Consider the following 16767-nt stretch of genomic DNA (forward strand, 5'->3'; position numbering starts at 1 on the left):
GAATGAAGACCGTGATCTCCTGCCGGATCACGGCACATGGAGGCGGCATTCAAGACGTTCCCAAGCGTGCTCCTATCTGTACTTCAATTCGCTATTCCCTTGACCCAGAAGTGGTACAATCGGTATCTGGCTAACACCAGCCATAACTGCCAACCTGGCTGTGAATCTGGGATTGCTAAGGTTCTATGGAAGCCACTGTTCTTCATAAGCCTCTCTGGGAAACCACGAGGGCCGCACCAGGTAATTCTCACCCTGAACCAATTTAAACTGGTGACCTAAAGTCAAGAGGCCCGAGGATCTGAAAAGGATCATTCTTGGAAGTTGGCCACTCTACTCTTGCCCCTAATTGAGTAAAAATAACAACAAAAAACTGGATCTCAATTGGGCACACAACACAGATAATAATTCTTTTATTAACTACATTACAAATGCTTTGAATAAAAACTTAACTGTAACAATAATCATTTAAGGGTCAATGATTAATTTTTTTCCACAGATGAGAACCAGTTATTTTTCTTGTTTTCTTCTCCTGAACAGTGAATCAAGGCCATGGTGCTCAGACACAATTGTATTCCTTTCACATCTCACTACTTTCCAAATCAGAGTCCATCACTTCATTTCAGTTACTCTGGAAAATTGAAAAATGAACATGTAATCACGACTCATGTCTATTTTCTACACATTAACAAGTTGATGTATTTTTAAAAAACTGGAATTGTCACATATACGATATCTAAAAATAAAGGAAAAGTATTTAATCTTAGATTTGCAAAGGTCACAGACATAAACCTGGCAAATTATCGGCCTTTTTAGTTGTAGTAAGTAAAAGGCCAGTCAATGCCAAATGAAAAAAAAAAAAAAAAATCAACAAAGTCTGGTAATCTCAGTTTGCTGGGTTAGCTGAAAAGCCAAGTGATGTTGATTTTTCAAAGCAAAAGATATTGATTACAGAGTAATGTTCTATCCCATTCATTTCGGACCTATATCATTTAAGTAAAATAAAATGTTGATTTGGGCCAGGAGGAAGAGAAAGTGGTACTGTGGTCAATAGAAGGTTAGTTTGAAACTCACTTACTGACCAGGCAGACACACTGTGAGCTACAAGCCCACCAGAAACACAGGTCATTTTTTAAACCAACGAATTCTAAACATCTAAATATTAGCAAAATTAAGGGAGTTTCAAAGGCCATCACAGATTTTGTGTGCTATGAACACAAAAGAACTACTCTATGCTACAGTGGTTCTAAAGAAAGGAAGAGATACTTGAGGCTCTTGTACTAGTTTTCTGAAAACAGAGGAGTTTCATTTCCTCATACAGCTGCAGAAGGGGGACACCACAGCAGGAAGAGAGCAAGGAAATTAAAAAATAAACCACGAGAACGTAAACATGGATAAACCATGCCATAATTCCAGGGACCAGTTCTTTTTTAAAATATCACTTAGTTTATTCTTACCAACTCCAATTTTTTTTTTTTTTTCAGAGGGTGGTGGTTGGCAAACAAAACATACATCTTTGTTAATAAAGGCTATGGCTGTGACACAAACTTACAAAAGTGGAATCACTCTGTGATTCCCTGTTGGACATGGCCTAAGCCTTGTTTTAAACTCTGTCCACCAAAACACAATCCACATGTTTTTAATCTCGTGCAAAAACTGCTCTCAGGGGAACGAAGCCCCTCCTGTTAAAGGCTGCACTCTGCCACAGAGGTGAAGAGGTAGGTCATGGATGTTACAGCAGTAAAATAGCAAACTACATGATTGACAAATATCAAAGGTATGAAGACATTTTTGATAAGGTAAAAACATAAAGTTATTAAAATGTTAACAGAACTGAAGTATCACAGAATCTTAAGGGACAATCAAAATGAATACTTCTAGTACTCAATAGCTCAGACTTAATTATTATTTTTAAAAACTAACAAAGATGCCCTTGAAATAGTCAACAAAAATTAGAATTTATTAGCCCAGAGTTCCAAAACAAGAAGCAAAAGCTCGAGCTACCCAACATTTCTCTCTTAAATCCTCTCCCATAAGGACAGAACTGAGTCCTGCCTAGAAAAGCAGAGATACTAAGTCCCCATGAATTAAATGCAACAGGTTGCCAACACAAGCACAAAAGAAACTCTGTCAAGATGATAAAGATTTGTGCCAGGTTATCTATGCATCTTCTAAAAAGCATTTAAAAGTTACAGGCACCAGATACTGCCGGTGAAAAATGTTTTTGAAAAAGCAGTAGTTCCTCTTTACTATGCATGAACAATATGACTGGAAGGTCGGGTGAGTGACACCCAACAGCTTTTCCTGCACTTGTCTTACAACTTTGAAGAGATTTAAGTTTTACAAATCAAGACATGCAGACCTTTATGATTTGACAGTGTCCCTTTTACATATAAGAAAGAGCATACTTTCAAGAAGCCACTTTATTTCTTTTCAGTGTTCTTATTTTAACCGATCTATAATTGTAGGTGCATTTTATACTTACCATCATTCATCATTCCTTTTGATTCTTTAAATGCTAAGAATTAGTAACAAGCCAAGCAGGCAGTTAGTAAGATTCCACAATTAGAAATCATTTCTAAATAAGTAAATATGCAGTAATATCATGCTAACTATTCCACAGCTATAAAGTCAAATTAATTTTAAGTTTATTACTTTATTACAAAAGCCTTTCTGTGGATCATACCCACAGACTCCACAAAGGAAACAAAGTCAGTTGGGAACACAGATCTAGATTTAGGGAGAAAGAAAGTGAGATCCTTGGTCTCATTCCCTGGTAACAGCCTAACTCTGAAACTTATAAATCTGAAAGTGAAATTAATTGAGATTCTTCTCTGTAGTGGGTGTTATGCTTCATCTTGGCTAATATAAGACAAATGGCCCCTCGCCCAAATATTGCTTGGCCAGAGCAAGCAACTCTGGAGAGAAAATGAACAGTGCATTCTTCTCAGAAGTAAGTACAATAGCAGTACTCCGAATAATCAAGAAAAGAGGGGTCAAGGCAAAAACAAAACAAAACAAAACAAAACAAACCTAGATTTCTCCCAAGGCACAGATGGAGCATTCTAACTGCTTTGGGAGGCTAATCAAATTATGATTGGGTAATAGATCAAGAAAAATATACAAGTTTGTAATAACCACATACCATTAAGGGGCTCCTCTACAGCTTTCTGGAAAATATTTAAAATATATTTACGTAAAAATGGAATTTATTTCATGTCCTTTTATACTAAAATTTATAAATGCTAACATTTAAACTATATAGTAAAGAGTGAATCTTACAGTCTGAAAACAGAATAAGGCAATAAAAGTTAAAAAAACAAAGCTTGCCAAGTTTATCTAATAGTTTAATAATAACTGTATTAATCTTAAGCAGAATTTCCCACCCATTCTGCTTCTTTTAGTTCAAAAAATTCTAACTTCCCAAAAAGTGCAAACATAAATAGCAATACAAAAATAAATGAAAGAGCTAAATAAGAGGTGAGACCAAAACAAAATCATTTTCAAATCATGCAAACTGAATTCAGTAACAAGGAAAGAAAATGTGTTAAGATTTAAGGGTCCAATGGTTGGATTATCTCCAACAGAGGCACTTTAAACACTGCTGGCTGTTGGTGACCAATGTAGCTACAGCACCCATCTTTTTAGCAGAAACACCTGTGTTAAGATTTACCTCTAAGTCCCCCTTGCCTCTCAGGCATGTCTTTTGAGGCTCATCAGGCCTAAGGAATATATGTAATCTCCACTTCCAGCCACAGACAGGAGTCTTGATTTTGGCCTTCCAGATAGAGCTATTACTCCTTTCTAGAAGGTGACTTCTCCAGACCTTCTTTCAAAAAAATAGTTCTTGGGCATGTCCTATAACCAGTCTCTACAGGTTGCTGTTGTTGGTTTTTTTTTTTTTTTTTTTTTTCACATGCTCATTTATCTATTTCAGTTTATCTCTTAAATTTGCTCCTTTTCTTGGAATTTTCTTAGACAGCTTTAAAGGTATCCAAGATATAGTGAAAATTACAGTACAGTACAGAGGAAGAAAAAAATACTTACAAAATGAGGGAAGAAGGGAAATAAATTACAATTCAGAACAGATTTGTTCCAGAAATATCTACATTTATTTTATAGATTATTTTTAATGAAATCAATTTCACACAAATCTCTCTCCCTCAGGTTAAAGCCTGAAATATCATGTTGTATATGCACATCAAATGGAGCCAATGGGTGAGCAGGATACTGCAGTCAGCTTCCTTCAGCAGAGATAATAACCATTATTCTTACACATGAACTTTCCAGTTCTGAGAAGTGAGAAGTCACTTGCATAGTCAGCTCAATCTTAAGGAATCACTGATTCTATTCTATTGCAACTATCATGACCAGACAGGTTTTAAAACAGAGTTGGATCTATTCATGCAAAGTCATGAAATGACTTCTATATTCTCTTATACCGATGTTAATACTACTAAAGAGAGAGCAGAAGTCTTCAACATCTCTATGACCATTCCTCAGTCAAAACCATCAAGTGATCATTCCCAATTCACTTAAGAAAGTTTAACTTACCCTAGGAGGTTGTATAGTCTTCTGATTGGAAGCTGATGTAATTAAAAATTGAGAAAATAAACTGAATAAATTATACAAATGAAGGCAATATAATGTTTCATTTCAATGACCATATAATGATTAATTTCAAATGATTATATGCATTGATAGAATAAAATGATCAAATGATTCATCCACATCAAATAATGAACATCTATCTACCTTCTTTCATTTGCACATGTTGTTTTTCCCCCAAATCAGCCACTTGTTACACTTCTTGTTGAAAAATGCTATCATCTGTTCAACCCCATTGTGGACTCTACACCCTTCCCTACTCAGCCCAGCCAGAAAGTAGACAAAACGTGGCAATGACCAATCTCCACCGGCTACTTCATTGCTTGCCCTTAGCTCACTGTTCTTGTCCCTTGTAGCCCAGTCTTTTCTTCTGCTTCCATCTTTCCATTTTCAAAGATCCAAATAGCTAACAAACTAAAGAAAATATTCAGATCCTTCTGATTTTAATGAATTATTCTAAGCAGCTAGTTTTAGCCACAATCAACTTCTTCTCTATGTATTCCTACTCAGCTTTCCAAGTTACCCTTGGCACTGCTTCTAAACAGACTGGTTAATGAAGATGAAGGAATACAGGGCATGAAGAAAGTGATAAATGGAAAAAAATATTACTCTAGATGCATGGGGAAAAAGAACTTCCTTACAAAAGCCAAGTGAGAAGGTCCCAGAGCAGCTCAAGCCAGTCTTAAATACAGAATGAGTCCTACATAATCAAAAGCATCAAGCAGCAACATCCTGTGAGCCCGTCGGTAGGAGGGTGAGGGCTTCGGAACAGTCAATTATACTGTCCTGGGGGTTGGAGGGAAGCCTGGATTTGATTGTGAGCAGACTCAGGCAAGCCCCAGGGATTGCTCCAGGGTTCTGTGCTCCCTACTTATAGCTCCTCCTCCTCCATGCCCACCCCTAACAAGCTTCCAAAACTGATGGGCAGTGGAAGTGAGACCCTATCCAAGGGCAGCCAGTGTACAAACTAGCCAGAAGTGGAGACACTCTCTCAGAGACCACAGCAACTGACTAGCCTGAAAACCTTTTCTCTCCCACTGGAGCCCGAAGAGAAGAAACAGAAAGAAGACCAGAAAGTTGGGAGATGGAAAGAAAGGTGACAAGGAGACAGCAAGCCAGGGGAGGAGCTCAAGGCTTAAAGACAAAGGTAATAGAAACTACCAGTGAGAAGACAAGAATAAAATACAAGATAAGGCCATAAAGAGGAGGATAAGCTTGTAGGGAAAGAATCAGAGAGGAACTTGATAATAAAACTGACAGATGGGCACTGACTAACTCCTGTTACTTAGAGGGCGACATGATGGCTCAGTTCTTAGAACTGCATTGGATCCTTCCAATCCCTAAACTGCTTACTGTTCTAGTCCCGGTGAAGCCTGCCTGTGTCCCAGCTCTCAGGAGATTCCCTTCTCTGTTAGTATTATGGATTGCCTTAAAATAAAGCTCCCTTACTAGATGCCCCTGGGGAGTGGTATGATCCTGGCAGCCAAACAAGAAAACCACATTTTAAAGTAGTATGGAGTGGGATGCCTGACTGGCTCAGTCAGTAGAGCATGTGACTCTTGATCTCAGGGTTCTGAGTTCATGCCCCACGATGGGTGTAGAGATTACTTAAGAAAAAAATCTTAAAATAAAAATAGTAGTAGGGAGTGAAATGGGTTGGGAATGTGGGTGGGTGAGTCATATTTAGCAGTCCCCCAAAGAAGCCAGGAAGAATTATAGAACTTTGTTAAGGATCATCATTGTAGCTACATGTATATACAATTTACTTGAACTAAACCATGCCCTCTATGCTCTATCAAGGAAAAGAAAACAGCTGCGAAAATTTCTGACTGGTCATGTGAAGGGTCAGAGGTTAAGGTTTTAGATCTACATTTTTGAGATCATAAATTTATTTATCAGAATTATTATTAAGAACTTCCAAGTAACTCCTTTTCTGTCCTAATAATGTGTAAAGAATAGTTTCTGAGTCCCAATTCTCAGGTCCAAGGAATATCAGTTTGTCTAGACCATTCTGAAAAAGACCTCCCTAAAGAACAATGATGAAGAAGGAAAAGGGTCAGCTGTGCTTCCTCTAATACTGTAAGATCCAAAAGTGCAGAAGTTCATTTCATTTGAGTTAATCTTTTTCCATAGACATATGATCATTGTGACAAAATTACCATGCTTTACTTGCTACTATCATGGTTCTAAGGCACTGACAGCTACACATATGTATGTAGTTAAACATATATATATACTAAATATATATAAATACATATTTAAACTATTTTATACATATTTATAAGTATACATTATATAACACATTTTATATAATGTATATTTATATATTTACATAATATATTTCTTAAATATAAATACATTTATTATATATAAATTGTTTATTATATATAACATATTTATATTTATATTATATTATTTATTTATTTTTAAACCACAAGCCTTACAGATTCCAAGCTCCTTTGCATAGTTTCTTCTTCTTCTTTTTTTTTTTTTTTTTAAGATTTTATTTATTTATTTGACAGAGAGAAATCACAAGTAGATGGAGAGGCTGGTAGAGAGAGATGGAGAGAGAGAGGGAAGCAGGCTCCCTGACGAGCAGAGAGCCCGATGCGGGACTCGATCCCAGGACCCTGAGATCATGACCTGAGCCAAAGGCAGCGGCTTAACCCACTGAGCCACCCAGGCGCCCCTGCATAGTTTCTTCTTGATTTATTCTTCTCTCCCTGAAACACCTGACCACACAGTATAAATGTTTTTCTAGGTTTTGAATTTTCAGGACTATTTTTCCTACTGATATCAGACTCACCTTTCCTTAACAATGGGCTATAAACTATCACTGGATTATATATATATATATTCCATGTCATTCTAAAACAACCATGATGTTGTGGTAAATATGGCTTCTGTATACTACTAAGTTGATTTGTATCAAAACATATTTATATGCACTTCTATTGAACTAAGTGGTAATGACTTTAAAAAAATGAACAAGCACTGACTTATAAATAACGGATACTGATGTCACATAAAAACAACAAGTCTAACTCTAGTGAGTTTAGTAAGTTCTACTTAATTTTCTGTATGATCTCACATTGTTATTGTTTCTAGCCTGAATTTCATTCTGCAAAACTTAGATGCTTCCAGAAACAAAATGAAATGCAACATGGTTTAAAAAGACCACAGGAAATGAAATTTAGAAATCTTACTTCTAGAGCAACCATTAAGGCTACAAATTTAAGCTTGGAAATCATAAAAACAACAAAAGTTAAATTTCTCATAGGGTCATTAACTTACTCTTGAAGTTAGCTTGGATTTTTAACAAAGACAACAACAACAACAAAAAACCCTGAGGATTTTACTGCATTTAAGTCAAGACACATTCATTAAGCTTTTCCAGAACAGAGCATCAGCAATGAGTAAAATTTATTTTGGAAACATTTACAATTTTTACCTCCTGATAAAAATGCTAAAATTTGTAACCTTAATGTTACAGATACTCACACTTATACATTAAGATTATTTTAAGAAAAACACATCAATTTTCCCATTCTACCACATTATCTAAAGAGCAAGTTTTCTGTACCTTTTCTCTTCTTGCCCTTCAACTGACCGAAGGTGTGCCTCTGAATTCTGGCATCAGACAAGTTGATTTGGAAAGTTAACTTAGAATATTCTCAAAATGTCAATAAAATTGGACTAGCTTAACTTACATGTGATATATTTATATGCTAAACTATGGTAAAGAAAAAGTAATCTTGGGAACTTTTCAAGATTTCACTTTCAGTTTGGTTTTTAAGGTGAGAACAGTATGTGTATAACTACAGTGGTTTCACAGACCTCTTTGGGATATAAACAACGGAGAAGGGAGAGAGCAGGGCCAAGGAGGTGGCAGTTAGACGATGCCTATTTCCACCTGAGGCAGCATTCCACACCTGTTGGCAACTCTACTGAGCATCACTCTTTAGACATGGAAGGCTTAGGGGGAGCATGGGAGTAAGGGAGTTCGATCCACATAATGAAGAATAAAAAGAACAATGAGCTATCAGTCAAAGACACCTAATATGACATCATGCTCCAGGACACATACTGTTCTCAAGCACTCATTCTTAGGAAGCAACATAACCAGAGCATCATCTTCAAGAACCACACAGTGATCTGAATACTCAACAAAAAGAGAGTATGTATTAACATTCATAACGTGATGCTTCCGACAGCTCCAAATGAACACCATTCTGCTGAGAAGTCTTCACTGTGATTATGGACTTAGGAGTTAAGAACTAAGAAAATTTCATTGAAGTTAACGACTCTGACTTATGAACACATGAACCAAAGATAGGGAGATTTTAGTTAAGTATTTTAATTTTTTTTATCTAGTAAGCATTAACTAAATAGGGACAAAGAATATGTAACAAAATTACCCATGATCAATCAGTAAAAGCTGAAGTTCAGAAACAAAGGCAAAATTTCTTTGAGAGTATTACATAAGTCATATGGAAAATTATTTGACCATAACAATTCAAGGTTTATATTAATTTTTGGAAACACAGTAAAGTCCACCTAAAGCAGAAACACTGATTTTTTTCTACTCCATTATTTGGCAACTTTAGATTATTTTGACAAATGCTTAAGAGTTTGCTTTACTTCTTAAATACAAAAACAATTTTTTAAAGGGATACTAATGTAAACCAATTATAGGAAATACTTTTAGCTTAAATAAGAAAACACACTAGCACCTGCCTCTATATATATAAAATAAGAATTTATATAGAAATCTGTTATTTGAAAACTGACAGATTAAATATAAAGTTCAGAAACAATATGCTAATTCCCCATTTCTTAATAACTGATTTTAAAAGTAATAAAAACGACATGGATGGATCTAGGCGGTATAATGGTAAGTGAAGTCAGTTAGTCTGAGAAAGACAAATACCATGTGATTTCACTCATATGCAGAACTTAAGAAACAAAACAAACAAGGAAAAAGAGACAAAAAATAAGATTCTTAACTATAGAAAACAAACTGGTGGTTGCCAGAGCGGAGGTGAGTGGGGGGATGGGTAAAACAGGTGATGGGGATAAAAGTTAAAAAGGACACACATCATGATGAGCATAATGTATAGAACTGCTCAATCACTATACTGTATACCTGAAACTAACATAACACTGCATGTTAATTATTTAAAAACAATTAAGTAAATATTTAAAAAGGTAGTAAGCCCCTAAATTTTATAACTCTATCTTTATTATATTAGTTTTAACTAAAAATGTTTTAAAGTCAAGTAAAGTCAGAAGACACTGTTCTTTAGTGACAGATTTTGAATTTCAACCTGTCTACTTAAGGGTGTCAAGGTCTGTAAAGAGTGTGCAAGAACAGCAAGTAACAAACAGGTCTCTATGAAAGAGCTAGTTCTCATAAAAACAATGGGCCAATTAAAAATTCTTTCCTATTAAATCCTCAACATTCTCTCCTTTTAGTTGGTATAAAAAAGTCTACATTCTAAACAAAAGCCATTTTCTTTTAAACTAGTTTATAATCTAAACTTTTCATTAATTCTTATTACTTCTCTATCCTCTTTCATCACCCCCACATCATTCCAATTTTATTATTTAAAAAATACAGCTGCATTCATGGTATCTTCTCATTTTTGGAAACACTGATGAATTTCTTTTGATCCAATCAAAAGAATTTTCCAAATTATATATTTGAATTCTTAGCATAGGTGAACAAAAATAAGATTGACTTACCAACAAGTTTCATATAAACTAATCCAAGTAATTCTGCTAGAGCTATAATACCCAAACCTGAAATCAGAAGAGGGCCATGCACTGGGTTGCACTCTGTAAAAATAGTGAAATTTCATGTTAGAGACCTACATGAAATAAGTGAACTTTTATTTTTTCTAATTTTTTAAAAATATTTTATTTATTTGACAGAGATCACAAGCAGGCAGAGGGGCAGGTGGGGCGGGGGGGTGGGTGGGGAAAAGCAGTCTCCCTGCTGAGCAGAGATTCCAATGTGGAGCTCAATCTCAGGACCCTGGGATCATGACCCGAGCCGAAGGCAGAGGATTAACCCACTGAGCCACCCAGGTACCCCAATAAGTGAACTTTCAAAAAGACCCAGCAATAATAGTAATATATCAAGTTTTAAGGAGAATAATTCTTTTTCTAATTATTAAGAAACAAAAATTATCTCTATAAATTCATTATTAACTCAGTCAGTGAAATGACTCCAAATTATTAAAAGAAAAAAATTTTCATTTGTCTAACATGTACCTTATCATACCAAGACTAATGGAAAATAGAGTGTAAAACCTAGATGTTCTAACCAACTGGAGCTTGGTCATTTAAAAAAAATTCTCCCACAAATATAGGCATAGCAGTTTGGCTGCTAGGATAATCAGCCCACAAGCCATATACAGCCAGTATTCTCATGGCAATATGGAAAACACTATATTCTCAGCGGGGGAAAAAACGAGAGTTAAAAAAAGAAAATCTTACAACACCAAATGCTGGCAAGTATGTGGAGCAACAGGAACTCTCATTCACTGCTGGTGGGAATGCAAAATGGCACGGCCACTTTGGAAGACAGTTTGGTGATTTGTTACAAAACTAAATATACTCTTAACAATCCAGCAATCACACTCCTTGGTATTTACTTAAATGAAGTTGAAAACTATGTCCACACCGAAACATGCCCATATGTTTATAAGTAGCTTTATTCTTAATCATCAAAAAGAGAAAGCAGCCAGGATGTCCTTCAGCAGGTGAATGAATAAAGAAGAAGAGGAAGAAGAGTGCTGTCCAAGAAAAATTCCTAGTAAGACAAACTGGGACTAGAAGAACGTGACCCTTACCTGAGACACAGAGGCTTAGTCCAACCACAGAAAGCACATAGCCCAGTACCTGGAGTATTAGTATGGCAATGGTGAAGGGAGAGATCCAAACACCTGGAGGAGAAAAGAATGAGTTGAGAGCACGTAAGAAGCAATCACACCTCCTTGCATTCTGTACAGTCAGAAATAACGTCCAGTGACCAAAGGCTGACTCTGATTCCCTTGTCAGATGGTAGCTTCTTTCCCAATGATCTAAACTTCGCCTTTTCACACAAGTAGTTAGTTACAGATTCATAAGTTCAGCAGTCTTTTATTTTCACACTGAGCTCAGCTGGATTGGTATTTTTTACCCAAAATCTTAGAACAGTGCTGCTTTTACCACGTTTGGGCATTGTACAGTATGAATGGCTATTATGGATGACTTTGCCACATGCACATAAATTGCTCTGCTGCAGAGAACTGTTCTGCAAACAGGCCATTGTGAACATCACAACCTCTGTCTTGTGTGCTAGATCTTCAATTTTGCAACAAATTAATAAATTTTAATCAAGCCAGGGATACACTCTAAGACCAAGAGTTAAATGTACAAATAGAAAAAAACAGACTGTAATAATGACAAAAATATGTTAGTGATTGACTCCAAAAAAAGCAATGAAGATTATTATCAACAATAGGTTGGATATCTGTATAATCTTTTAAAACTACAATGTTAAAATTTGCCAATAACTAAAAAAGAAATACATTTATACTATTTCCAATTAATAGCCTTATTTTATAGAACTAATTTTTTTAACAGAGAGGCTTAGCAAAAAAAAAAAAATGTTGAATATCTACTTATAATTTGAAAAACGGAAATAAAAAAATGAAGATAATCATTAAGAAATTACATAACATAATTTGATAAATCCACTGCCTAGCATCAAAGATACATGAAAATTACTTTTTACAAAATAACAGAACGCTTTGAAAACCTAAGCTAACCTTAAATTTAATCCATACTGGGAAAATGTCACTAAGACTAGCTTGGAAAATGTTTTAATAAGCCAATTTTTAATTGAGTTGTAAAAAAAAAATACAAGAAATATTTCAACCAAAGTATTTTAAAATGAAAAAGGCAGACAAAATCATGCCGTAACAAATACTCACCTATTATAAACACACAGTACTGAAGTAATATTAATATCACTGTAGGAATTACAATTAAACCAAGTCCACAAGAATTCTTTGTTGAATATTCACCTGTTAATAAAAATAATATTTAAAATATTATCCGACATACTTCCTACTCTGCAGGAAGTTAAATTACTTAAACTTACTAAATGTATTAGTCCCAATACTTCTCTTACAAACTAAAAAGTTTTAAAAATATATTTCTCCCAAAACTTCACACAAAATCACTATTTTCAGATTAAGACCAAACTTAAAACATGTGAACACCAACATCTAAGTCTCAACATGTCAAAATCTTGAATTGGCTCTGCCTCTTCAACTACCTTACATAATTCCAGGGAGAAACTCTCGAGTCACCTCTTGCCATTCCCTTCACTTGCTAGGTTCAATCTGTCCCAAAGTCAAAACAGTTGTTCTCTCAAGTGATCTTGTGAATTCATCTCCTTCCTCCCTGTGTTTTAACTGCAGAGGCAAACAGAGCTGCCAAACTTATGTGCCTAAACCTTATATCTACACTGCATTTAGCTCAAAAATGACAATGGCGGGGCGGCTCAGTGGGTTAAGTCTCTGCCTTTGGCTCAGGTCATGATCTCAGGGTCCTGGGATCGAGCCCCACGTTGGGCTCTCTGCTCAGCAGGGAGCCTGCTTCTTCCTGTCTCTGCCTGCCTCTCGGCCTACTTGTGATCTCTCTTTCTGTCAAATAAATAAATAAAATCTTTAAAAAAAAAAAATGACAATGGCTATCTTCAGCCTACATTGTGGGTCCCACGCTATCTTTGCCATCTCTCCATGTGCAACATACCCTTTCTTTCCACTCCCATTCCCATCCTCTGAACACAAGTGGTTTCGGACAGACTTCCCACATTCATTCCCACTTCCATGTCTTGGCAAATGAAGTTTGCCTCTACAGTGGGTTGAATGATGGCCGTAAAGATATGCCTACCTCCAAATCCCCAGAATCTGTGAATATTAACTTATGTGGCAAAAGAGTGTTACATTATATAGCAAAGGATGATTAAGTTATGGATCCTGAAAGGAGGAGTTTATCCTGGTTTATCTAGGTTGGCCCTAAATGCAATGACACGTGTCTTTGTAAGACAGAGGCGGAGGGAGATTTGACAAAGACACCATGGAGGCAGAAACTGGAAATATGGCACCACAAGCCAAAAAGCTGCAGACTGCCAGCAAACACCAGAAGCTAGAAGAGACAAAAAATGGATTCTCCCCTAGAGCCTCAGGATGGATTATGGCACTGATGACATCTTTATTTCAGATTTGTGAACTCCAGAACTGTGAGAAAATTTCTACTGTTTTAGGACGCTCACTTTGTGGTTATGTGTTACAGCAGCCCTAGGAAACTAACACCTCCCCGCCCCCAACCTGGCCACCTCCATTAATCCTGCCTCCCTCAGATAACCGTGTTTCTTACCTGGGACGAAAAGAATGGCTCCGACAATGACAACTATAGTGAGCACTAGTCCACCAACAAATAAAAGAATGGTTTTCTCCTTCACAAGACTGGATTTATATTTAATTGCTTAAAAAGAAAACAAAGAATTACATCAGCCAAATCACAAAAAGTAAAGCCACTTCTGTAACTTACAAAGTGCAGGGACAAGATGATAACTTACTATAATTGAATAATCCTTCAGGAACAACTCCTTCATATCATGTCAAGCCCCCTCAAATCCTTTTCATAATAAGTCAATGTCTAAATATTGTCATGGTAGTATACATATGGAAACTGAATTTAAAGGTGATACTTTATTCTTCTACACTTTAAGGAATGAAGTTATATATATCAGGATTTCTCAATTAAGGTATTATTAACATTTCGGGCCAGAGAACTCCTTGGGCATGAGGGGGAGGGGGGCCGTTCTGTGTATTATACAATGTTTAGTAATATCGCTGGCTTCTACTCACTATATGCCATCAACAGCGCCCCAGTGCTGTCAATCAAAAATATCTCCAGACATTATTAAATGTTCCCTGAGGAAGAAAACTGTCTCGGGTTTACAACTGATATACATAACACTGTTGAGAAATAACTGGCTATTTAATAATACTGAGAAAAAGAGAACTTTATTTCACCTTTATAAAATTAGGAAAGCATTTGGAATTCTAGATAATTTTGTTTTGAAAAAGCAGAATCAACACTGGACAACTCATACCCTCTTGATATCCTGATGGCAGAAGATGCTTAATTATTCAATTAAAATAATTTCTTGAAAATAAACCACAAATAAGTCATACATGTTACTATTTCTGATGCTAGCTCTACTGTCAAGTATCTGGTACCTTCCCTGAAACAACATAATAGATAAGCTTAAAAATATTATATTATAGTTGCCCCTTAAAATCTGAGTATAACTTCTGACTCCCTCAAAACTTCACAACTAATAGCCACTGATGACCAGAAGCCTTACCAGTAATATAAAGTTAAGTAACACATATTTTGTATATGTATTAGATACTGTGTTCTTATAATAAAGTAAGCTAGAGAAAGGAAAATACTGTAAATACTATATTCTTATAATAAATAATACTGTAAATACTATATTCTTATAATAAATAAAGTAAGCTAGAGAAAGGAAAATGTTATTAAGAAAATCATAAAGAAGGGAAAATACATTTATGGTACTGAACCATAAAAAATCCACATATAAGTGGACCCACAGAATTCAAAATCATGTTCAAGAGTTAACTGTATTCCTTTTCCTATATATTCACCTTTTGGGTTTTGTTTTAGTTAATATTAAAGTTAATCTTTCACCAAGAAAGGTGATAAAAGCAACCTAAAAGCAGACTGAGTAGCAGAGTGTATGACTGAAATTCTGCTGTTTCATACACACAATATTTTCTACACCAGTAGTCAATGAGTGTCCTGAGGGGGAGAATTTTTAACTGTTGTATTTAGCATTTATCTTGTTTCCATTAAAATGACAAATGGGTCAAAAAACTAAAAAGAATAGGGCGCCTGGGTGGCTCAGTGGGTTAAGCCGCTGCTTTCGGCTCAGGTCATGATCTCAGGGTCCTGGGATCGAGTCCCGATTCGGGCTCTCTGCTCTGCAGGGAGCCTGCTTCCTCCTCTCTCTCTCTCTGCCTGCCTCTCTGCCTACTTGTGATCTCTCTCTGTCAAATAAATAAATAAAATCTTTAAAAAATATATTAAAAAAAAAGAAAAAAAAACTAAAAAGAATAAATAAACCCCTAAATGACCCCAACAAAATCTATATATAAGGTATTAAAACCGCAGGTTTCACTGTAATCTATGGTTAAAAATGTTAAGGTAAGATGCAGGCACCCAGAGATTTTTTACATCTCCACCTATTTTAGGTAGCAATCATCCTTTAGATTCTAACCTCAACTTTAGTCTCTTAGGGGGAGATGGAGGACTAAGCAATAATCCTCCCTGAAGCGGAGTAACCGAATCCACATTCATCAGAAAAGAGTGAGAATCAATTTGGCAAGTTCCCCAAGCTTTCATTTGATCCATCTGGCCTTGAAACTTATATGACTATGACTCAGTCATGTTCCTGACTTATTATAGGGCACAGATTGTCACATCTTTCCTATTTTCTAAGCTCAAACACTGTCTAGGATGAAACTCCAAGTATAGGTCACAAAAGGCACAAACATGGTTAAAAAAAAAACAAAAAACTTTCTCTAGACACAAACATAGGTCAGTCTTTCCATTTAGACCTACGCACACTATTACCTAAATAGAATTTGAAAGTTCTGCAAAGGGGTTGTAAAATAGAAGCTGTGTTTCAAATGTACTTCACAATCAATAAAACATTTATGAGACTCTTCCAGGTTTAATTCAACACACAGAAGAGCTACTAAAATCAAGCAGCAAAAATTCCACCTTGGAGTATAGTAGAAATTTACGCAAAAAGGCAGACATATCATTCTTAAAAATCAGAGTGTGAACTTCATATAAAATTCTGCCTTTTCAGACTTAGAAGAGCTGTAGGAGAAAAACAATGTCACAAAATAAACAGCAATAGCCACAAAAATAAACCATCAGCAAATGCTACTATTGGCAGTGTTTTACCATAGAATGGACTTTTCAAACGTTGGCATATAAATACACTCTATGTTGAAGGTAGCTGTTCTTGTTAATTGGTTCAACTACTATTTCTTCTCAAGGCTA

The 16767-nt window shown here is 35.8% G+C and overlaps 1 protein-coding gene across 5 annotated transcripts in view; it reads right to left on the bottom strand.

The window, feature by feature from the left end:
- Positions 1–377: 377 nt before the first annotated feature.
- The window catches only part of CD47 (CD47 molecule), a 45593-nt gene continuing 29203 nt past the window's right edge, over positions 378–16767 (bottom strand). Inside the window, exons 4-11 of one of the 5 annotated variants that reach the window (XM_044251326.1) lie at positions 14041–14148; positions 12588–12680; positions 11463–11555; positions 10351–10443; positions 4552–4583; positions 3143–3167; positions 2483–2515; positions 378–628 (exon numbers count right to left, since the gene is read on the bottom strand). In XM_044251326.1, the coding sequence (XP_044107261.1) occupies positions 624–628; positions 2483–2515; positions 3143–3167; positions 4552–4583; positions 10351–10443; positions 11463–11555; positions 12588–12680; positions 14041–14148 (482 nt within the window). In that variant the 3' untranslated portion in view covers positions 378–623. Of the gene's footprint in view, positions 629–2482; positions 2516–3142; positions 3168–4551; positions 4584–7262; positions 8236–10350; positions 10444–11462; positions 11556–12587; positions 12681–14040; positions 14149–16767 lie in introns of those variants that run through there. The other 4 variants (XM_044251327.1, XM_044251328.1, XM_044251330.1 and 1 more) reach the window with 4 other exon arrangements.

The sequence above is a fragment of the Neovison vison genome, chromosome 6 (assembly GCF_020171115.1).
Source record: "Neovison vison isolate M4711 chromosome 6, ASM_NN_V1, whole genome shotgun sequence".
NCBI lineage: Eukaryota > Metazoa > Chordata > Mammalia > Carnivora > Mustelidae > Neogale > Neogale vison.